The sequence below is a fragment of the Lampris incognitus genome, chromosome 17 (assembly GCF_029633865.1).
Source record: "Lampris incognitus isolate fLamInc1 chromosome 17, fLamInc1.hap2, whole genome shotgun sequence".
In the NCBI taxonomy this organism is placed as follows: Eukaryota; Metazoa; Chordata; class Actinopteri; order Lampriformes; family Lampridae; genus Lampris; species Lampris incognitus.
The window spans coordinates 32,479,477-32,504,476 of NC_079227.1; the positions used below are offsets into that span (position 1 = coordinate 32,479,477).

At 44.6% G+C, this 25,000-nt stretch overlaps 1 protein-coding gene across 1 annotated transcript in view; it reads left to right on the forward strand.

Annotated features, from left to right (window-relative positions):
- LOC130127192 (serine-rich coiled-coil domain-containing protein 2-like) overlaps nucleotides 1-25,000 on the forward strand; it is a 114,383-nt gene that overhangs the window by 74,086 nt on the left and 15,297 nt on the right. Inside the window, exons 11-15 of the mRNA XM_056296762.1 lie at nucleotides 285-408; nucleotides 1,464-1,571; nucleotides 3,661-3,747; nucleotides 4,356-4,372; nucleotides 4,793-4,937. Coding sequence (XP_056152737.1) covers nucleotides 285-408; nucleotides 1,464-1,571; nucleotides 3,661-3,747; nucleotides 4,356-4,372; nucleotides 4,793-4,937 — 481 coding nt within the window. The remainder of the gene's footprint in view (nucleotides 1-284; nucleotides 409-1,463; nucleotides 1,572-3,660; nucleotides 3,748-4,355; nucleotides 4,373-4,792; nucleotides 4,938-25,000) is intronic.

The following is a 25,000-nucleotide window of genomic DNA, read 5'->3' on the forward strand; positions in this document are numbered from 1 at the left end:
TCGGAGGAAGCGTGGTAGTCTGCAGCCCTCCCCAGATCGGCAGAGGGCGTGGAGCAGCGACCGACATGGCTTGGAAAATAGGGTAGTTGGCCAAGTACAATTGGGGAGAAAAAGAGACGGAAAAAGCCAAAGGGAAAAAAAAAAGGGCCTTGAGCAGCGCACCAACTTAAATGTCATTTAGGAATGTTGATTTGAAGGATATGTCCTTTGGTTCCACATATCTGCTGTTTTCCTGCAGTGTACAACCGGATACTGTATTCCCTTTCTGACTTGGTTCTTCGCAGGTCTCCCTGCCTGTCTCCTGGCACCGGCCTGGCTTTCGATCTGGGTGTGGACGTGGAGGAGTTGGCGGAGGACTGCTCCGTGGTCATGGCACAGCTGGAAAACCTGAAGAGACTCCTCCTACAGGTCAGAGAGAAGGGGTAGAGGAGTTGGGGTAGTGAGAGTAAACCAGAAGTGGAATGGCGGGAGGCAGACTTCCTGCAACTCAGAGTTTCTCAACTCAACAAAGTTCATGTCGTGGCCACGGTTATCAAATCAAGTCGTGTCTTTTTCTTTAAAAATTATCTTCGGATATGACTCCGGCCACCCTGCTCCTCTCCCCGTCTCACTAAATATGAGTGTGTCACTTCAAAATGTGTCCTCGTGTCACGTAGAAATACGTCCCTGCTACGACCCGCTCTCCCTGCGCTGCTAAATGGCCAGCTGTCCATCCATCTGATTTTCTACCTTTTTTTTTTAAAAGTTTGTAGTATTTTGTTTGAACCGTGAGGATGTACGCAGCTTTAAGTCATCTTGTCTCCTCTCACCATCCTCCCTTGTTCTTTTCTCACATCTCTCCATCTCCGCTCCCTGTTTGTCTTCCTCTGCCCCTCTCCTCTGCTCCTTCTCTATTTGAACAAGTCTGTACTTTCCCATCGCTGCCTCTCCAAGGCGCTGCCAGCCCTTTCAGTCTCTGCTATTCTCCCGTGCCATTATTCAAATACTAGATTGCCTGTAATGGCTGTTTGCTCTCTGTTGTGGATCTGAATCGGACTAAGGGAGCCCCCATCCCCCCATCCCCCTGCCACTTACTGAGTGTGAAGTTCAAATCCTCGGTCTACAGAGACGACTCATGCCGTGAAACTGCTGATAGCGAGTTGTCCCGTGAGCGCGGCTGGAGCGGAGGAGAGTAGAAGGGGAATAGGGATTTGTTTTGGGGGCGAGTGAAGTGAATGGAAGCAGATGAAACTGCACAGCACAACGAAGAACAGAAGAATTTCCAATCCAAAATAAAAGCCGTAATTTCACTCTGCCCAGATTGAGAATGTACACATATATTGAGATGGCAACCAAACTCATTTGTGTGTGTGTGTGTGTGTGTGTGTGTGTGTGTGTATACGCGTGCGTGCGTGCGCGTGTGTGTGTGTGTGCGCGCGTGTGTGTGTGCGCGCGCGCGTCCTCGCACATGCTTTCAGGAGGAGGAGGAGGATGGCGATGAGGAGCTTGATGATACTCTGACCACAGAAACACTGAGTCCCAACGGCCCTGACGCCTCCTGCAGCTCACACGAACGCACACTCCACAAACAGGTGTGTGTGTGTGTGTGTGTGTGTGTGTGTCTGTCTGTCTGTCAGTCAGCAGATCCATGAGTACTACCCGTTGTACTAAATAATGTTGCAGAGAATGGGGATTTTATTGGGAGTCTTATCTGACGCTTGGCTGCATGTTTGTGTTGGGATTCAGAGGAAGCTAATAAACATGGAAGGATGTCGAGAAGTGTAGGAATGTGAAGTCAATTGTGCAGTGAGTATTCACTCACATACACACCAGCACAAATTACCTACTGTGTATGGAGGATCTCCATGTATGGTGGACCTGTTGAAAACACAGCTGGAACAAATCTTGTTAAGAGTCTCTCATGCTCGAAATTAGCAAGCTAGAGCGACTCTGCAAGGAGGGGTAGAAAAAGGCTGAGTGGTTCAGTCAACCCTGCAAAAATAACACTCATAATTTCCAAATGGAAAAAAAGTGAGTCCCTAAATCAACTTTAATGTGTTAATTTAAATTTAATTTTATACAAAAATGTTTGTCGATATTACGATTGTCTTCGATTAAACACTACCGCGGCTATTGCAGTGCATTCGAAATCACTGCACCAACACTGATAATTATCCGGTCTTGGAGAGCCGTTGCCATATGGCGAGAGGACAAAACCCAGCTTTAATCACAGAACATCACTCAATGGAAACACAGACCACAATTGTGTTTTGTTGAGTTGTTAAAAAAAAAAAAATTGGACCCCCCCCCCTTTTCTCCCCAATTGTATCCGGCCAATTACCCCACTCTTCCGAGCCGTCCCGGTTGCTGCTGCACCCCCTCTACCAATCCGGGGAGGGCTGCAGACTACCACATGCCTCTTCCGATACATGTGGAGTTGCCAGCTGCTTCTTTTCACCTGACAGTGAGGAGTTTCGCCAGGAGGACGTAGCACGTGGGAGGATCATGCTATTCTCCCTCCCCCCCGAACAGGCGCCCTGACCAACCAGAGGAGGAGCTAGTGCAGCGGCCAGGACATATAACCCACATCCGGCTTCCTACCCACAAACACAGCCAATTCTGTCTGTAGGGATGCCCGACCAAGCTGGAGGCAACATGGGGATTCGAACCGGTGATCCCCATTTTGGTAGGCAACAGAATAGACCGGTATGCTACCTGGATGCCCCTAAAAATCCGCTTCTATTTGCACGAGATTGCAATGGAAACCCACCAACTGTGGGCCTTTCTGTGACTAGTAGAGGTTATTGGAGAGTCCGGCTCGGACTACTAGACTCTTAACCAGGTTTTCCCCCAGACCATCAGGCTTCTCAACCAGCAACATCAATCTCAGTGATCACATTGATCACATGATCACCTCAATGTGTTCTCTGGTCACTCCCTATGTACATCCCCACAATTTAATGTACATATTCATTGGCACTGCTACACTTTATATTTATAATATTTAACTCTTATTGCCAATATTCCCCATTTTTCTAGAACTGCGGCTGGTGTTTACTGTTATGTATATTTTTTTTGCCATTCTTGATTTTTAATTTTTTTTCCCATTATTTGTAACTTTTTTCATATTTTGATACTTTTCTCTGCTTACTACGTAGTTATTTCTTGCCATGTCTTCAGAATTTCATTGTTCAGAATGACCCTGTGTTGTACTGAGTAGTTGATAAATAAAACATGTGGACTTTGATGGTCTGCCCACATTCCCACCTACCTTTTTGTCTCCGTCTGTCTCCGTCTGTCTCCACCTTCCAGTGTTTCTTTCCACGGGGGTATCACTTTCTTCTTTATTCACTTTCTAGTCCAGCTGTCCGTCTTTGTCTCTCTCTCTATCTCTGTTTTCTCAGATTGTTTAAAAAATACATACGTCTTAAAAAAACCCAGGTAGTATTGCTCTTTTGTTTTCTGCTCCGTCTCTTTTGCCTGGACCTGTTTTGTCAGATGGTGTTAGAGCGGTGAAACCAGCGGGTTTATTTATGTTTAGCTGGGAGATGGAGCGATGGAGGGATTGGAGTGATAAACCTAAATACTGAGGAACTTTGATGTGGATGTTGTTGAAAATAATGATGAAACTGTGTGTGTGTGTGTGTGTGTGTGTGTGTGTGTGTGTGTGTGTGTGTGAAGGTGGAAGAACTCTTGAAGGAGGTGCAGCATCTTAGAGAGGAGGTGAGGAACAGGGATCGGACCATCAGCCAGCTCACTCAGCAACTGGTGGGTGCAACTTTGTCCTCCGACATGGATGGGTACTGTTGTTTATTCCACTCATTATTTCATCATTATCAATAAATGATGCATCCTCTCCCACACACACACACACCTCTCCTATCCAGACTCCTCTTCTCAGCCCCCCGCCCCTCTCTGACCTCCTCCGTTATTTTCTTTTTTGTTACTCTGCTGTGTCTCACCATCTCTGTCCTATTCTCTTTCTCTCTTTCTGTTCCTTTTCTTCGCCTCTCGCTCTCTTTAGCACTCCCTTTCCCGCCTATCAAACTGTAATAAGAGTCTGTGTTTCGATTCATTTGACATAGCGGGCACAACGCTCCACCACCTTCATCCACACACCCTAAAGAAATCACTATCTTCATCTTTCTACTGGTTGCTGTGTATTATAGCCATTATTTATTTATTTTTCTCCAAGACACTTCACACTCTGTTGGTCTCCTGAACCACTGTGCTAAAATGACCCAGCTCTTTTCTGTAAGATAAAACCACTTGTACACTTACAAGGATAACAGGGTGGTATCAGTTCTGGCAGAACCTTGGACCGAGCTCAAACGACAATAAATCAACTCACGTTTGGCCAAATCATGCCGTTGCAGGTCTTGTGTGTTGAGCTGTGTGTTGAGATACCCCTCTGCTTTCTAGTCATCCTAGTTGACTGGTAAACTAATGTAGAATGACACAGCCACCGGCCTCAGCACATCGTTAATTTCAGATGATTTACTCCTGTGTCTGTCTGTGTATAGCTCTGTGTGAGTTTCTGTTTACACTGCATCAATCTCTCACTCACTCACTCACTCACTCACTCACTCACTCACTCACTCACTCACTCTCACTCTCTCTCTCACGCACTCTGTCTCTCTCTCACGCACTCTGTCTCTCTCTCACTCTCTCACCCTGTCTCTCTCACCCTGTCTCTCTCTCACCCTCTCTCACTCAATTTCACTCTCTCTCTCTCACGCACTCTCCTCTTGCACACTCTCTCTCACTCTCACTGTGTCTTTCTTCCCCCTCTCGCTCGCTCTCTCAACTAGAGTGTTCCTTTGATGCCCACCCAGTGTTGTTGCCAGGAGACAGAGATGGAGAGAAGGGTGGACAGACACACACAGACGAGTGTGAGAGAGATGGAGGACCTGGCTGTGAACCACAAGGCCTCACAAACACCTTGGACACAACATACTGTGAGTTGGACACACACACACCAAAATTTTGAACTCACACACACACACACACACACACACACACACACACACACACACACACACACACACACACACACACACACACTGCAACAACAAGCATGAATGAATGGGCACACGCAGAAGAGAAATATGTGTTAGCACACAGGTGCATTTGGCAGTACACATGCATACAACTGAAACACACCTGCTCACACCCTTTTTTAGAAGGTGTTTTAGAGAGATGTAATGTGGCATGAGAGAGAGAGAGAGAGAGAGAGAGAGAGAGAGAGAGAGAGAGAGAGAGAGAGAGAGAGAGAGAGAGAGAGAGAGAAAGATCTACCAATCAGTTACTTTTTTCCATCATACATACACTCACACATGGGAAGAAGACTTGGGTTGATGAAAGAGGGATATCATGATGGGTTTGAAAACGCAACATCTGGCAGTCAGTACTCACTGTGTGTTTTTGGTGTGTTTTTGTAGCAGTCAAAACAATGGTTTACGTTTAAAGCTCAGATTCCCTCTCTGGATTCCACAAAGTAATGGTTAGACGCTGTGTTTGTTGGTATGCATGTTGTTGATTTTTATGTAGGTTATTTATTTCACTTGTATGACCTTAAATGTAAGCATGTAGTTGTTGCAATGTGTGTGTGTGTGTGTATATGTATGTGTGTTTGCATGCATGAGTGCCTTGGTCTACGCCGGGGAGCTGGTGAGCCAGTGAGAGATGGCAGGGTGTGAGGAAGGCAGGAGGTAAGAAGGGATAAGAAAAGGGAGTGCTTGTTCGTCATTACCTTGGTGCCTCAGCACTGCTCGGAGCTTTAACACGGCACCACGGCCGGCTAAGTGAATTTCAGCAGGTGCTAATTGTTTGTGCATGTATTTAAAGGCTCTCACACACTACAATTTTGGCCATCTTGCACAGCTGTGTTCACAGCTGTTGTCTGATTCTTTGGTCCAAACTAGCTGGTTAAAAGGATATTTTATTAAATTTTGCATTAGGTCCACTGGGGGTTTCACATTTTCCTTTTGGTAAGTGAACCAAAGTCAAATGGACTAATTGGTAGGGGTAGGCGATATGACTAAAATATTTTATCCCGCTATATGGAAAGCCAAACCACGAAAAGCACCTAAGGCCACTGCCATCAGGGAATACTATTGCCATGTAGGGCTGTACTTGATATACAACGATGTTTAGGTAGGTGGTACATGTCAAAGTAACATCCACATAAATGCCAGGACCCAGGGTTTTCCAGTAGAACATTGGCCAGAGCATCACACTGCCTCTGCTGGCTTGTCTTCTTCCCATAGTGCATCCTGATGCCATCTTTTCCCCAGGTAAACGACACACACACACATACCCGGCTGTGTACATGATGTCAAAGAAAAAAAACATGATTCGTCAGACCAGGCCACCACCTTCCATTGCTCCATGACCCAGTTCTGATGCTCCTGTGCCCATTGTAGGGCGGTGGACAGGGGTCAGCATGGATATCTGACCGGTCTGCGGCTACGCATCCTAGTACGCAGCAGGGTGTGATGCACTGTGTGTTTTGACACCTGTCTATCATAGCCAGCACTAATGTCTTCAGCAATTTGAGCTATAGTAGCTCATCAGGGATATCAGACCACAGAAGTCTTCACTCCCTACATGCATCAATGACCCTTGGGCGCCTATGGCCCCGACTTCACCAGTTGTCTTTTCTTTTGGTAGGTGGTGACCACTGCATACAGGGAACACCCCTCTATGACCAGTTTTTTTACGAGCTGCTCTGACCCAGTCAGCTTTTGAGACTATCTCTCTTGATACTTTGACTAAGCTCATGTCAGCTTTAAACCAATTACTTGCCTATTTGACCCTCCTGGGACCTACAATGCTAGACATTGTTAATTTAGCACTTACTACTGGCACTGTTCCCAGCAGTTTTAAGACATCTGTGGTTAAACCTCTACTTAAGAAACTGCACCTCAATCCAGGGTCTCTTAATAACTGTCAGCCAGTCTCTAATCTTCCATTCTTTTCTAAAGTACCCGAGAGAGTTGTGTATCAACAACTTTTGACCCATATAGAAGAAAACCATCTATATGAACCTTTTCAGTCAGCTTTCAGGGCCTGTCACTCCACTGAAACTGCTCTGACTAGAGTGGTGAACAATCTTCTGCTAGCTATGGACTCTGATTCCATTCTGTGCTTCTACTACTGGACCTCAGTGCGACCTTTGACACCATTGATCACTGTGTAGTATTAGACAGAATAAATTGTAATTTTGTTGTCTCTGGCTTAGCTCTCTCTTGGCTTATATCCTACTTATATGGAAGAACACAGTATGTCTGCTATAATAATATTACACACCGAAATTCTCTGACATTAAATATGGCATACCTCAGGGCTCAGTTCTAGGCCCTCTACTTTTTTCTCTTTATATTTCACCTCTTGGCCAAATTATACGCAGTCATGGAATAAATTTCCATTGCTATGCAGATGATAGTCAGCTGTATGTTCCTATAAGGGCTGATGATCATATTCAAATGACTAATTTAGAGGCCTGCTTGGCTGCTGGGAAAAATTGGATGTCACTAAATTTCCTGCTGTTAAATTTTGATAAAACTGAGATGCTGGCTTTTGGCCCTGCTAGAGACAGGCACCAATTTGATCAAGTAACAATAACAATCGACAACTCTGATTTTACGAAGTGTGGCAGCCAAAAATTTTGGTGTTACATTTAAGCCCAGCCTTTCCTTTGATAAGCACATTAACGCAATCACCAAGACTGGCTTTTTTTCACTTAGCTAACAGCTAAAATTCGGCTGACACAGGGACTCTAATACATGCATTTGTTTCATCCAGACTTGATTACTGTAATGTTCCGTTTTCGGGTCTGCCACATGCTAGTACTAAAAGTCTTCAGATGGTTCAAAATGCTGCAGCTAGAATCCTAAATAAGCTAGAAAATTTGACCATATTACACCAATTCTTGCCTCCCTTCATGGGCTTCCTATCCATGTTAGATTAGACATAGATTAGATCAGGTGCTTCTGATGACTTGGAAAATCCTAAATGGGCTTGCCCCATCTTACATGTCTGATCCCCATAAACCATACGTTTCATCTTGAGCTCTCTGCTCGCAGCTGGTGGCAGGGCGCTTTCCTATCAGGCCCCGTTCTTGTGGAATAACCTGCCTCCTCCCATCAGACAATCAGTCTGTTAAATCCTTTAAATCCAAACCTAAAACTCATCTTTTTGCCTTAGCCTACAATTAGTTGCCTTTAAATGGAGTACTTTACGACCTGTACTGCATGGCTGGTTGGCTTCTATCGCGATGAATTTAACAAGCACCGTTCTGCCGATGAATATTGCAAACTGTTCTCTTCTCTCACATGTCTTTTCTCTCTCTCTCTGAATGATGTCTTCTTTCTCTTCTCCTGTGTATGTAAATGGTGTGACGTGAGTTTCCCCTGTGTGCACATGACTCGGGAAGGAGTCAGCCAGACATTTCTCCATTCTCGGCTGAGATGGATGGCATAGCGGTGCAACATGTGTCTTTTGATTTAATTAAAGGCATTAATTGTTAAGGATTCTGTTGTTCTACAGTATTGTTATTTGTTAATAAAAAACATTTCCAAAAGGTTTGGTGTATTTGATGCATGTTTGTAATCCCGAGGGATTTGGTTGAGTGAGGTCCTATTTGTGCACTTCTTGTGACATAATAAAAGCTTGTGACATTTTTTTCTTATCATGGATAAATTATAGACCTACATAAATACTCATAATAATAGGCTCTGATTCTGAGACAACACCCAAGAAAGCGCTGTGAAACAAGTGCAGAAACAGCATACTAGCTCCAACAAATTTAAGATTTGAGATTTATATTTGGAATATTTATTTATATATTTTTTTATTCTCATTTCTCAGTGCTCACAAGTTTTGTCCTCTGCATTTAACCCTTCCTATACACAAGGAAGTGGGCAGAGCCAACTCCAGTTCCACATTCCATCAGCTATTAGCCTAAGTCTATAACATTTTACAACCTGAACCTAATAAGAGCCAAACAGTTAACAGTGTAATACTCTGAAATTTTTCCGACAAAGAAATCACAAATCACTCAGAAATACAATTATTATTTTTACCAATTACGACACAGTAAAGAACGAAATATAAATGAATGAACTGTAATAAATAGAACAAGGTAATGCATTTATATAATAGCAGCAGCACAGCTGCTCTCTCATGGTATTTTGTCTTCCCTTTAACGGCCAACGTGAACTGAAGTGTGATGTCACTGCTGTGCGTGAGAGGGATGTCACATGCCTAAGCTGAGACAGTCCATATTTTCACATTTTAACAGTGCAATATACAGACACAATTGGCCGTGTCCGGGGGTGGGAAGCCAGATGTGGGTATGTGTCCTGGTCGCTGCACTAGCACCTCCTCTGGTCAGTTGGTGCGCCTGTTTGGGGGGGAGGGGGACCTGGGGGGAATCCTCCCACATGCTACGTCCCCCTGGTGAAACTCCTCACCGTCAGGTGAAAAGAAGTGGCTGGCGACTCCACATGTATAGGAGGCATGTGGTAGTCTGCAGCCCTCCCCGGATCGGCAGAGGGGGTGGAGCAGTGACTGGGACGGCTCGGAAGAGTGGGGTAATTGGACGGATACAATTGGGGGAAAAAAAGGGGGGGGGGGGACAAAACTGCAATATAGCACAAGAATGTGCCGACGAAATGTATTTCTTTACTTCACCTTTATTGATATCCTACGTTAAGAAAAAAAAAACAAAAACAAAACCTTAATATCCGAATCCCAAATTTGAAAACCGAATACGTACCCAACGAACGAATATCTGGACACCTGAATATTCAGGTCCAGCCTTATTATATTAATATATTGCCCAGCTTTGGTACCGCCATGCCGCCCAAACATACAGATCAGTCACTAATTTCATTGGTCAGTTTAGGCAAAGGTGTATCCTGTGATGTACTTCAGGAATTCCAGACAGATGCACAGTGACCGTTCAGATTTTCTTAAGGTTTTGTCTTTTGTTTAACGGTAGTACTGCATAGCATTGGGAGGATGGCGGTGCGGACTCGCGTCCGCGGCAGCCTCACCCAGTGCCTTTGTCCACGTCTGCGTCTTAAGTTTGTGTCATCGTATGAAGTTTTTATTTTTTTTCCCTATATTTCTGATTTCTCCCAATTTAGTGGCCAATCGATCCCTATTTTAGTTCAAACACCCACCCTCGTACTGCATGCGTTCGCCAACTGCATCTCTCCGGCCGGCAGTCTCGAAGGAGACGCTTCGCCACTTTCGTGACAAGGCGACTCCAGGCCGAACCACTGCTTTTCCCCCACGCATACAGAGACGCATTCATGTGACGAACACAAGCCGACTCCGCCCCCCTCCCGAAGACGGCGTTGCCAATACGCCCATTTCACGCCGCGGCCATCTTGGATTTAAAAAAAAACCAAGTGGTGGGAACTTAGCCACGCCCCCTTCTTACTCAATCGGAAATCAATGCAGCCGGGGCCAGCAGCAAACATGGTTTGGACTACCAACCTCGAGCACCTACCGTCATTTACCACAATATGAAAACTAAGCTGGACCTTTTCATTTTCGAGTACTTTCTGCCTCTCCTGTGCCAGTGAGGAGAGACACACAAACAGGGCTGTATTCAAAGAAGCTGTTTAATCACAGTAAAATTAAAAAACAAGATACATTTCATTTTTATACTGTACATTCAATATTTATACATTAGATTGTCCCATCTACAATATTTTCATTCTTTGTCCTTTAACTTTAACAAAACTGTTGGTTCATTTTAAACTAAAATATGTTTGGTCAATTGTCATTCTGTTGTAGCAATAAACTGGAACTTGCTACCAGCTCAAATCATCAATTGGTTACTAAACTAAGGTAGTTATTGCTCATCTCAAGGTGTGGGCTAAAAAATGGGACTGTACTGAAATGAAGTTAAATATGTTTCAATCTATCTAAGGTTTGTGTGCACTATTTTCTTGTCAGCTGAATTTAACAAAGGTTTAAAACAGTGGTCCCTGAAAATGTGTTAGGAGGGCCCACACAGTCCACAGTTGGTTGACTGTTCCACTTAGTGAAAGGGGTATGACTCCATCAAAAATGTGGTACTCCTTTATGCGTCTTATTGACCGTTCAACATGTATTCTCAAGCCAGCAATACTCTGTGTGTCTGTGAGCTCATCACAGCTAAACTGTCCACTTGGGCCTAAAAATGCAGGGATGACAAGTTTTACATCTATTTCATCGAGCAGGTCTTTGATAAGGAAGCCCTTATCGGCCATGACCTCATCACCTGACTCGAAGAGGTCCAGAACACCTGACCTCTTAGTTATCTCCTTATCAGAAATACATCCTGTGTATAGATTACTTACCAGGCTAACTGACCCTGAGGGAGTGATCCCAATTAGGGATTTCAGTGTAGTGTTACTTTTATAATGGGAGTATGTCATGGTGTTCAAAACCTTCGAACTAGCTGTCTCGATGTGGATCTCTGTGCAGTGTAGTATCACTCTTGTGTTTGGGTAGAATTCCCTGAATACTGGTGGCATTAGCTTGTCTACTGCTGCTCTACTAGGCCATATTGGGAGGGTCCCTAACATAAAGAGCAAATAGTTGGCCCACGTCGTACAGTTCCTGCTGACTGTGGCCGGCGACACATTGAATCGTACAGATAAATCCGGGGCAAAAAAGCCCTGCCTCACACGGCACAAGAACAGGAAAAACTGATCAATCAGCGATAAATGCTCTGCATGGAAGCCAGACACAGAAATGTGTTCTAGGTTATGGCTGTTCCTTTGCATTTGAGTCCATCGCACCATGGACTCTGCAGTAGGCTGTAAAGCTAGGAAGAGTGCTTTGAGGGTGTGGTAATCCTTAAAACCAGTGTAAAACCTGATCAGATTGGGCGCACACTGGAAGCGTTCTAGACCAAAATGCTCACTTTTCAGCTTTTTATTTTCGTCCTCCAGGAAAGCGATGCGTTTCTTTACTGCGTCAAGCTGGTCTTCCACAGAAAGGGGCTTCACGTCATAGTCATGATCAGGTAGAGTCGCCCAAACCTCACTGGACACATGAGGATATGTCATACATGTGGGAAGCAATATAAATCCACACATTTTCCAGTTATCAAGATGATGTGTCAGAACAGAGCTACCCACTATTGAAAGATTAGTGTATATATATATATACAGATTTATCTCTTTCCCTTCTTTGATAGGAGTTGCAGGAGGGTACACAGCAGTACGACATGTTGCTTCCAGCAGTGTTTTCAATGAAGTAAGAAGGGGGCGTGGCTAAGTTCCCACCGTTTGTTTTTCTTTTTAAATCCAAGATGGCCGCGGCGTGAAATTGGCGTATTATTGCTGCTTCATTGAGTCCGGCCATAGTCGGATCTGACGAGACCGGGGTGCGAACCCCAGTCCCCAGTGGGCAACTGCATCGACACAAAGCCGATGCTTAGACCGCTACACCACCGCGGACTAAAGTTTTTATTTTGATCGTCGATTTTGCTTGGCTAGGAGAGCTGACACTGGATCAGCTGAGAGAGCTTGGTCTGCTGCGTTCTGTGGGCTCGAGGAGGAGGCAAGTGGGGTAGGCTAAGCTAACTGCTTGTCCACGGCCCTGCTCGAGAGGAAACACCAAGCCGTCCGGCGGCGGTCTGGCCTAGCGTCGACAGTGCAGTGTTTTTGTCTGCATATGTGTTTTTGTTGTTGTGTGGAGTGCGGGGGAAGTGTGTCGAAGGTGTCTGGCTGGAGAGCTAGCGTTGGATTGGCTGAGGGAGCCTGGTCTGCTACATCCGATGGGCCCAAGTTGCGCCTGAAGAGGAAACACCGAGGGCGGTCTGACAGGACGTGGAAGCGGGGCAGGCTAAGCTAACTGCTAGCGCATGCAGACCAGCAGCTCTGACGGTCATCCTGGCTAGCGTTCGTTCTCTGGATGGTGAAGTTTTTGGACTGTGTTGTACTGGGTGGACTGTGTTGTTGGCTGTTCTCTCTGTTTGTGTATGTTTTTAGTGGAGTTGTTTTTGGAAGTTTTTGGATATGTGTTTTTGTTTTTTGTGTTGCGCTGCTGTGTGCTGGGGGAAACGGAATTTCATGTCTTTTGTGTACGTACTAGTACATAAGATGAAATGTCAAATAAATTGTTCCTGATTTTAGTCCTTGTTAGGCGTGAACCCAGTCTTATTTCGTGTCACACCATACGATGGAGAAAAAGGTAAAGTCTTGGTGCCTCTCTCTTATCAGCCTGTGTAAGTTGAAGCGAAACTGCTGTCACGTTGTGGGATTTGTTGAACAGCGAGGGTACGATTTATATTGGCTGATGGCAAGCTGATTGTGCCTGCCGCAAAATGGCAACCCAAGGGCGTTCATAACGATCTTGCAGAAAAACACGCAGTTGAATTAATCATGGCAATTTTTGCCAAGAGAAACCCATGGAATGGAGACATGGGTTGGCAATTCTTCTTCAAAGTTAGCTTGAGGTCTAGTAATATCTCTAGCCATTTTGTTATGAAACTGCCTGCACACAGGTGTTTTAGACTTGCAGATCATTTTCATTGATTCTCTGATAGAAAAACACACATAAGCAGAAAGAGATACAACATACTGAGCATTGTGGTCCTTTTATTAAAAATGTCATAATATTAGGGCATCTGGGTGGTGTAGCAGTCTATTCCATTGCCTACCAATACAGGGATTGCCGGTTCGAATTCCCGTGTTACCTCCGGCTTGGTCCGGCGTCCCGACAGCCTTAATTGGCCTTGTCTGTGGGTGGGAAGCCGAATGTGGGTATGTGTCCTGGTGGCTGCGCTAGCGCCTCCTCTGGTCGGTCCGGGTGTCTGTTCAGGGGGAGGGAGAACTGGGGAGAATAGCCTGAGCCTCCCACGCGCTACGTACCCCCTGGTGAAACTCCTCACTGTCAGGTGAAAAGTGGCAGGCTACTCCACATTTATTGGAGGAGGCATGTGGTAGTCTGCAACCCATCCTGGATCAGCAGAGGGGGTGGAGCAGCGACCGGGACGGCTTGGAAGAGTGGGGTAATTGGCCAAGTACAATTAGGAAGAAAAATGGGGAAAAAATCTTCAAAAAAATAAAAATTTCAGCATTTTTTTTACCATGCTACTGTCGGTCACTCACCAGAATATTTTGTAGCCGTAGTTTTTATCATTTATCCTCTGCCACAGTACTCATCACAACATGGGGCTCGAAATTTCCCTTGGTTTTGAAACCAACATTTCAACCTGCAGGGGGAGACCACAATTGTGCCAAAAGAGCCATTTCTTTACAGACTGCCATTATATTCTACGGCTTTGAACCTTCATGTTCCTGGTGTCTGTTTTATGATAGCGATAGCATTAGCCATGTTAGCATCCAGTATTAAACTAACTTCTTCTGCAGCTCAAATGAACAGAAAATTAATAAAACAATCTGAGTCTATATTTATCAAAGGTGTGAACTAATTGCTCGAGGAACTCGCGTTACGGCCATCAGGGACTCTTAACTTGACAGGCAGTACGATTCACATGGCGGGGCTCTGCCATTAAGGCTGAAATAAAATCTCATTATGCTTCTGGGTCCTGTTTTTACTCCTGCGGTAGCAAGTCTTTCCCCAGAATCCTACCCATGTTCCCATGAAATATCCAACCGCCACTGCATGAAAAGTGGTGTATTGGGAAATATCCGGACAAAGTAAACTTGCGCCAAACCTGCTGTTTACCAGAGGTGTTCGGATGCCTGCAGAACTTTATGTAGACCTGCAAACAGCCACAAATGTCTGCAAACCCCCAAATGGTTGGTTCTTGGGAATGCTCAACAGTTGATGTTCCCTTTGTGTTCCCAAAAAGCATGTATACTACATTCTGTTATATTCTGTGCTAATATACAGGACATCCGGAAAGTATTCACACCCCTTCACTTTCCCCACATTTTGTTATGTTACAGCCTTATTCCAAAATGGATTAAATTCCTTTTTTTCCTCATCAATCTACACACAATACCCCATAATGACAAAGCGAAAAAGGTTTTGTAGAAATGTTTGCAAATTTATTGAAAATAAAAAACTGAAATATTGCATGTACATAAGTATTCACACCCTTTACTCAGTACTTGGTTGAGGCACCCTTGGCAGCGATTACAGCCTCAAGTCTTCTTGGGTATGAAGCTACAAGCTTGGCACACCTATATTTGGGGTATTTCTCCCCTTCTTCTCTGCAGATCCTCTCAAGCTCTGTAAGGTTAGATGGGGAGCGTCGCTGCACAGCTATTTTCAGGTCTTTCCAGAGATGTTCAATGGGGTTCAAGTATGGGCTCTGGCTGGGCCACTCAAGGACATTCACAGACTTGTCCCAAAGCCACTCCTTCGTTGTCTTGGCTGTGTGCTTAGGGTCGTTGTCATGTTGAAAGGTAAACCTTCGCCCCAGTCTGAGGTCCTGAGCGCTCTGGAGCAGGTTTTCATCAAGGATCTCTCTGTACTTTGCTCCATTCATCTTTCCCTCGATCCTGACTAGTCTCCCAGTTCCTGCCGCTGAAGAACATCCCCACATCAAGATGCTGCCACCACCATGCTTCACTGTAGGGATGGTATTAGCAAGGTGATGAGAGGTGCCTGGTTTCCTCCAGACGTGACATTTGGCATTCAGGCCAAAGAGTTCAATCTTGGTTTCATCAGACCAGAGAATCTTGTTTTTCATGGTCTGAGAGTCCTTTAGGTGCTTTCTGGCAAACTCCAAGCAGGCTGTCATGTGCCTTTTACTGAGCAGAGGCTTCTGTATGGCCACTCTGCCATAAAGGCCTGATTGGTGGAGTGCTGCAGAGATGGTTGTCCTTCTGGAAGGTTCTCCCATCTCCACAGAGGAATGCTGGAGCTCTGTCAGAGTGGCCATTGGGTTCTTGGTCACCTCCCTGACCAAGGCCCTTCTCCCCCGATTGCTCAGTTTGGTTGGGCGGCCAGCTCTAGGAAGAATCCTAGTGGGGACCTTCAAAGCTGTAGAGAATTTTTTGTACCCTTCCCCAGATCTGTGCCTCGATACAAAAAAAAGAATTTAATCCATTTAGGAATAAGGCTGTAACATAACAAAATGTGGGGAAAGTGAAGGGGTGTGAATACTTTCCGGATGCACTGTATGTTGTACATTGATATATAGGGGTTGTGCCCCTGACCAAGGCAATAGGAAGAACTGGAGTTGGTCCCCGGGTGCTGCAGCTGCCCACTGCTCCTATACGATAGGATGGGTTAAATGCAGAGAACTCATTTCATTGTAAGAATAAAGTGGTTTCCATATGCCAAATAATTAATGTTATACTGTATTTTATTTATTTATTATAAAAGTAATTGTGTAATTCTTTTTTGTTTTCAGACTATAATCTATGAGCACAAAACAATAATAATAATTGATAATAATATAAACCATATGAAATCATGTCTGAGGACACACACTGGGACAATGGGAAGGTATTTTAGAGGAGGGGGAAGACGTGCCGCCAATGTTCCCTTGCAAACGCCCCCAGGGGATTATTAACAATGGCAACTAATGGCTCTAGGATGGCCCCCAAAACAGGTACATATCCAGGAGCATTCCAGTCCACGTAAGAGGGCAACAAAGTCCCGGATACATCTGATTATCTCCGGAGTATCCAGGAGTATACAGAAGTAGTCCAGTCCAGGTACATCTCTTTTCACGCATTGTGCCATCTTGGATTGAGCGAAAGAACTGGCTTCAATGCACGCCAGTAGAAACCAATTGGGTTGCTGCATCAAATTTTCTGACACTGCTAGAACTTCGTCAGAGTCTACGACTCCATGGATCCTCACTCTGTTGGATGTCCTTGACTCTGTCACACTAAATGACCCAACACAGCCAACCATCGTTCACAATGAGCTGCTTGTCCACGACAAGAAAAACTTGACTGAGACGGCCCTATAGAATGAAACATATCGCACAGTATGTGGGGGTCTTAAGTGTTTGACTTTTACAAATGCATCTCTAGACTGGGTCCGGCCTGTCTCAAGCATTTTACACACACAAACACACACACACACACACACACACACACACACACACTGCAACAATTGTCTTTTCATACAAATTAGATAAACATGGGTTGATATGTGTCATAATTTATCCCAAAATGTTAATTAATTTGAAGAGAAATTAAACATTCTGAATCTCTACACTTTCATCAGGTAAAGTGTTGGAATACTAGAAGATATTTGACTTTTCAACTGGCATGACTGGCTGTCCTCATCTTTTATATAGTTTTACACAAACTCCAGTATTTTCTTTAACTTAAGCCCTATTTTTTTATTGTTAGGAGTGATGGGTAGCAGAATCTTTTAAACTGATTTTGTGTTGAACAAGCTCAACCGCCTGCTGTGTACTAAGCTGTCATCCTTCAGCACAATAGCGCTCGCCAAGTAATGTTCAGTAAGAGAGCTTTTTTGGCAGTAACAGGCTCAAATGTTTTGAGAAGTGTCTGAAAACACCTATTTTGAAAATAAATTACAGTACAGACGGTCAGTGCAGTGATCTGCTTGCATTTATGCATTTCTTCTTTGCACTTCTCTCCGACTTTCTCACACTTCTAATGTTGTTTTCCTGTAACAACTCAAACCTTGCAGGATTACAGTGAGACCTGTGCTCTAAATTAGAAATGGATGAGTAACCGGGGCGTCCGGGTGGTGTAGTGGTCTATTCCGTTGCCTACCAATATGGGGATTGCCGGATCGAATCCCTGTGTTACCTCTGGCTTGGTCGGGCGTCCCTTCAGACACAATTGGCTGTGTCTGCTAGTGGGAAGCTGGATGTGGGTATGTGTCCTGGTCACTGCACTAGCACCTCCTCTGGTCGGTTGTGTCGCTTGTTCAGGGGGGAGGGGGAACTGGGGGGAATAGCGTGATCCTCCCACATGCTATGCCCTCCTGGTGAAACTCCTCACTGTGAGGTGAAAAGAAGTGGCTGGTGACTCCACATGTATCGGAGGAGGCATGTGGTAGTCTGCAGCCCTCCCCGGATCAGCAGAGGGGTTGGAGCAGCAACCAGGACAGCTAGGAAGAGTGCGGTAATTGGCCGGATACAGTTGGGGTGAAAAAGGGGGAAAGAAATCCAAAAAAAGAAAAGAAATTGATTCATAACTCTGTAATTACATGATTGATTGATATAGCTACGGCGCTTTAGACTCATTACATTTTGAACCTGTTGGTGCCAAAAAGAGCTCTTTAAGTGGATTATTTAGCTAGCGTTATTGCTCATTACTGAATCAGTTTAAAAGATTCTGCTACCCATTTCTCCAACTTGGAACTTTGACCCAGAATGATGGGAAAATAGGACGTAAGTTAGAAAAAACTGGAGTTTTCCTTTAAGTTATTGAAACGAACAGCCATCTGTTCTATTCATCTTGTCTTAAGTCATCTTTCTGATGCTCACTATGTCCCCATGTGGCTTTGTATGTCTCTATACCAGTAATATGAAGATCAAATCCCTTCTCTGTTGATCTCTTTCTTCCTTCTCTCTTTTTTACAGTCTTTATCCCTTGGTTTCATCACTCTTTGCTCATCTTCAGCGTTCTTACGTTCCTGATGCTAAGAATCAGCTTTCTTTTCATTCCTCTGTCTCTCTCTCGCTGTCTCTCTCGCTGTCTCTCTCTCTCTCTCCTCTCTCTCTCTCTCTCTCTCTCTCTCTCTCTCTCTCTCTCTCTCTCTCTCTCTCTCTCTCTCTCTCTCTCTCTCCAGGGCTTTCCTCCTGTTCCTTTCCTTTCTCCTCCTTGGCAGTACCAGCGCTCCAGACCATACGGGGGGAGGCAGCGGCCTTGCATCCCCCACCAGGGCAGACAAAGTGAGTGACCAAGGAAAAAAAACAAAACTCACCCTACCCCACTCACCCAAAATGCTCCTCCTACCCAGTGTCGTTGCTTTCATCCTCACCGTCAGCATTTTTAGCGTCAAACCACCCCTCAAAACAGAATGACAATCAAGCGTTCCACTCTGAAATGAGGGATCCTTGATTTGGAAAAAGTTGGCTTGGCACAAGCTAAAATCATCGTAGGCGTAGAAGTGAAGGTAATGACAGAGCAGGCTGTATGTTATTAAATCAAGACCACTCTGCAAAAGAGTAACAGTCAACTGATAAGAGAAGCTGTACCTCATCCAAAATGCTATTCATGTCAAAAAAAAAAAAAGCTGAAGTTTTAACCATTTAAGGGCTCGGAAATATAATGGTCCCCAGGTTTCAAAGATTGCCGTCTTTTTCTCAATCACAAACCATCATTAGTTTGAACATGGTACTGTCGGACATTTTGTGAGGATGAGCGTCACTCTGTGCTTTTGTCTAATGGGGGAGATCCACCTCAGGAACCAAATCCATCTCCTATTGCCCACTGAGAAGAAAGCTTCATCGTACCCCATCCCTTTATTCCAACCCTAGCCTCTCATCTTCACATCGTCTTCCCACCATTAAGTAGTCATTTACCAAATGATATGGAGGATACCTTAAATGTGCTTTGTGTGATTCTTACTTGAATCTTTGCCTCTTTTGGTCATCAATTTAAATAACAACAATGGGTCAAAATCAAGTGAGACCAACAAATTAGAATAGAAAGGTAGCGGATACACAGCACATTTGCCAAAATGCCAACTATAAGGGGAGTGGGGGTTGTGGGTTATTTACTTTGTACCATTCAGCAACCCCTGCTGATGTCTACTAGTCATAATATGCTTCAGGGAAGCCGAAATGTCTCACAAAGCAAAAGCACAAAGCTACCTTTTGATAGAGTTTTCGGTTGGCGGTGAAGAGGGTAGTTGGTCTCTTGTTAGAAGTTCTACGTCCTATTGAGTTCAGAAGGAAGAGGATGCATCCACACTGCCAGGGGTGGGGTTCATTTCCCACCAGGCCACCTAGGTTAATATTTCCTTTTGTGGTACTGTGACTTGATTTGGACGAAAGCTTCTACCAAGTGGCCTACCATTCTAACGTTACTTGGCTCCAAAAGATGGAAGAGGCTGTGCCATGATAATGAATCTTCACTCGTTTTTGTCATTTCTTGATTTTTAATTCATTGACTCCCATACCCAACCGCTCTCGAAGCCTCCTACTCATTCCCAGTTCATTACACCGATGGCACAACCCCAACCTCTTTCCTTTAACATCTGAGACTGGTGGCCATGTTGGCACTCACCCAGAATCCCACGTGAGATAGTTGAATTTTGGTAAAGTTTTAATCAAGTTGGTATCTTTTAATTTGCCAAAGCAATGCCGCATTCCCTTGTGGATTGCAGAGTCATGATGCATTTAATCCTCTCACTGAATCCCATTCATTTCCTTTGTTATGTGCCAGCTCGCTTCTTCTCTCTTGGCCTTATATCTGTCTTTGCCAGTCTTTTCTTCCCAGTACAGCGAATATGCTATAAATGTGAATTTTATCCCCATAGCCCAAAAGGGGTTCTTGTGGTGAGAGACACCAACCACTAACAAAAAAGAGTTCAAGGTTGATTCCCCTTCTAGCGGCAGCAGTCACACCCTGTCAGAGCCCCTAAGTGAGACTGAACCTCAGTGAGTGTCGGTTCGGTTCTCAAACGGAATAAACCAAAACTAGATTTCTGTGGCGTTCTAATTTATTTATAACATTATTCATTTGCCATTTCGATTGGGATGTTTATTTATTATAACGGGTGCAGCCGTTGCTATAGCTGAAATTAAAATTGTGCCTGCAAAATTTACTTAGTCATAATTACAGCGGTCGGTTTTTTGAGATTAGCAAGTTTCTAGCAACGCCAGATATTTTATTATTTCGAAGAAGAAAAATGTGTAATTACCAAATATTCATAACAAAATGTATAAGGTACAAATTGCTGACCAACCAATAAACCAATTGATGTAAATCAGTGGAACAAACAAAACAATTAGCTAAAATAGAATAATTGTATTGTGGTTAAGGATAAGTTAAAAGGGACTGAAAGCATTTAAATTGGGAAAAAAAAGAACTTTCCAGCTGACAATCCTATCAAAATAGGCAAACAAAAAGAGTGATTACTAAGATGGGTCTGAGCTGTGATGCCCTGGCTGTATATGTAAGGGATAACCCATAACAATGTGTGCGTTACAAGATTTCAGTGCAGGTTAAGGCAGCTAAGAACAGCGCCGTGCAAAGCGAAGAGTGGTGTTAAAATCCCTTAATGCACACCTTGTCATGCATTACACCACGGTCACTTACCAGAGAATTAAAATAAAAATACACTCGTTTTTTTTGAATGTCCGCTGCGCTTGCTACTGATTCAGCACGTTGCTGTGGTTACATAGCAACTTTGTGGCCGGCGCATGAATTTAGAACAGTGATGTAACTTCAGCCGAACTACGTATTATTATGTATTATACGGTTTTAACAAACGCCCCCCCCCCAGCCAATCAGAGGCCAGTATTCTCTCTGACCATGGTATAAGAAACATTTCACAGGTTAGTGTATGACCTTGCCATAACAAGATGGCCTCTTTGCTGTTACTATCGCATCAACACAACTACACTGTCCTTGAGAGAGAAGCCTTAAAAAGAGGCTTTAATGAACATGTTATACGTCCTCACTGGCATTTTTTGTGAAGCAGAAAATTGTAGCATTGCTTGCTAAACTTACAGAGTGAACACAAGGTTAAGATTTGGATGCTTGCCCAAGGGCACCTGGGCATTTCATGGCTTTTATGAGGGCTGTAGCTGAGGCCCTCTGAAGGCACTCCACCACACGTTGGACCCAAACGCCCGCATGACATTCACCAAGGAGACACATTAAGTGTTTTTCTGAGCTACTGGAGAAGCAGTTTGAGGGGAGACTTGAGGAGGGCACAAAGATAAATGTAATTCGTCCGACAGTTTTGCCATCTCAGACCCCTTCTGGTTATCAGTTTCTCTTTTTAAAAATTTGTCCAATCACATCTTTTTGGCTGCTAACATTTTAAATTCACCCAGTCCTTACTTGTCCCCCCCCTAAATTTTAATTCCTCCACTTATAGTGCACTCCTCCTAATTATTTTAAATTTTTCATAAACCCATTTCTAGCTTTCCATGTTCCAACTCAATTATTCACCCGTGTCTAATTCATATCGATACAAAATTAGTTTTCCTGATTGCAGAATTAATCCAGTCATAACTGCTTTTCTAACGTCATATTTCTGGCCATTGTTTTTTTTGTCTCGATTCACTCCATCAGCTCATCCATCCCTTTCTGATATGCAACTCATCCAGTCATGACTAACCATTTCCTGTCCTTTACTTCACTCAGTTGTGACTCATCCTTCTGCTAATTCTTTCTTTATCCAGTTATGACTCATCCTTTCCTAAATTGTAAAGCATCCATTTTTAAATGCTCCCCCCTGACCCGCCCGCCTCTGTTTGGTTTTTAGATAATAGGATCACTTACGGGTAGGAGGAGACGAAGAAGAAGAGGGATGGAGAAAGAGAGAGACTTATTTGTCTCCAAGTTGCTCTTTGAGCTTGCTCTCTGTGCATGTACACATTCAAATCTTGCACTTAAAACACAGAGACAGCCACAAGACAAGACACACAAACCCAAACACACTCTCTCGCTCTCTCTCTCTCTGCCTCTTCAGTTGTTTACAGCTGAAGTTGAAGATCTCGCTTGGAGGAAAGAGCATCTTTGACCCCCTACCCACAATATTGTTTGAGGCCATAGGCTATTCCGTGTTGTGAACCATTGCAGAATCAGTGTTTTGGGTTTTTTGTTTTTATATGACAATGTTTGCACAAGAGAGCAACAGAGAGAGAAAGAGGCAAAAATGGAGTGTGCACACATGCATGTGCAATTTAAGTTGTTTGCATTTGACTGATGTGTGTGTGTGTGTGTTGTATTGATCTCTAAATATATGACCTCTAACCATCATTCCTGTCCTCTTTCCTCCCTCTGTTAAATCTCCTTCTCTCCCTTCATTCCTTCTGTCTCTTCTAACCACGCCCTTGGCAAGGAGTGGAAAAGCTAGTGTATTACTTCAGTGACACGGCGTGGTACAGTAGCACTTTTTAACTTCTCCTCCACCCGCCCCTCCCTTACCGTGTTCTTCTCCTCCATCCCGTTCGTCTGTCATCCTCATGAAAAACTGTCTTGCCCACCGGCCACAGGGGCTAATATTTCACCTGGACTATTTGTAATGTTTCACAAACCATCTAGGTTGGTGGAATGAAACTGGTCTTCGCAAATGATGATGGTTGGCAACCAACCAGGTTGGCCGGTAGGGAAGACAAACCAGCTGTAGCCAAGATGTAGTAGCAGTTAGCTGGCAGCTGGATTTCATTTTCTTGCATGCAGCCCCGCAGACCTCCACCATCCGTTTATCCTTCCATCCCTTAGACCTGCATGTGTGCAGCAACAGCATCTATAAGAAAAATTATTTCCGGCCTCATCACCCAGCTGTCGTCCTTATTTTGTGATTTGACTGTGTCCTGCAAAAGCACACATCTCATATTATACCTGTTATTGTGTTTAAATCTATGGCGCTTGTCGTCCGGGTAGCGTAGCGGTCTATTCCGTTGCCTACCAACACGGGGATCGCTGGTTCGAATCTCCGTGTTACCTCCGGCTTGGTTGGGTGTCCCTACAGACACAATTGGCCGTGTCTGTGGGTGGGAAGCCGAATGTGGGTATGTGTCCTGGTCCCTGCACTAGCGCCTCCTCTGGTCAGTCGGGGTGCCTTGGGGGAATAGCGTGATCCTCCCATGCGCTATGCCCCCCTGGTGAAACTCCACTGTCTGGTGAAAAGAAGTGGCTGGCGACTCCACATGTATCAGAGGAGGCATGTGGTAGTCTGCATGCCTGCCTGGCTCAGCAGAGGGGGTGGAGCAGCAACCGGGATGGCTTGGAGAGTGGGGTAATTGGCCGAGTACAACTAGGGGGAAAATGGGGGGGAAATCCAAAAGTGTAAGGCTCTTTCAGAGTGACCTATACTGAGCTTTAGCACCATGCTCGGTAGCAGTAGATGTGTTTACCATGACCAGATCTCATAAAGTTACTGAGAAAGAGATTTTGTGCGATATTAATAACCTCATAGACTTCTGTATTTGTTTGTTTCTTGTTGCTTTTTGCAGGACATTAAGTGTTAATCTCGAATCAGGTGTGTTTTTTTCTAGCCGTGCTAAGTGTACCATAGCTGTAGCTTGTTTTCCACACGTCACCTTGCACCCTTGTGTCCTTGTCGTCGTTTTTTCCCCCCCCACCCTTTAAAATCCATAGCCTTATTTCACCGGGACCCTTTTTTACTTGGCCTTGATCTTCACATGCTTGTGAGTGTATTGTTATACTACACTACCCTTTATTTTTTATTTACCCTCTCTCCCCCTCTCCCTCCTCCAGCCATACTGTATTCACCCTCGTTACCTTGTCTGTGTCCATCTTCAAGGTTGCTGCATACACAACGCCACTGCTGTTCACCACAGCGTTGGGGTAAATACTGCAACCTGAAATGGCTTTTTGTTTTCGTGGTGGATGAGGCGCACTTCATTACGACTTGCGCTGACAAGTACTTGGAGAAGTAATGGAATAACTCAAGGTGCACCACGTTGCTGTATAATCTTCCAAACCAGATGCGTATAAGCCTGCACGCTCACGCTGTGGCTTTAGAAATCAATGTAGTCGGTATCCAGTTAAGCCACGGTGGGCACTGTACGCAACAGGAAGAAGGGGGGAGGAGGAGTGGTTACAACATAAAATTCATCTGCAGGGAACACAAATCGGTGCGATCTCGTATGATCAGTAGAGCTGCATCACAGAAGGTTGAATCAGTTCATCTGGATACAATGTTTATTGACAGATACTTTTTATCGCCATCTAAGTGACCTCTTCAGTCTCAACTGACTGCAGGTATCCCACCCTTATAAACGATACAGTGGCATAGCGACCGAAACCAACCACCAGTCTCTTTTTTTTTTCTTCCCCCCTTTGTCTCCCTAATTGTACTTGGCAAATCACCCCACTCTTCCGAGCAGTCCCGCTCGCTGCTCCACCCCCGTCTGCCGATCCGGGGAGGGCTGCAGACTACCACACGT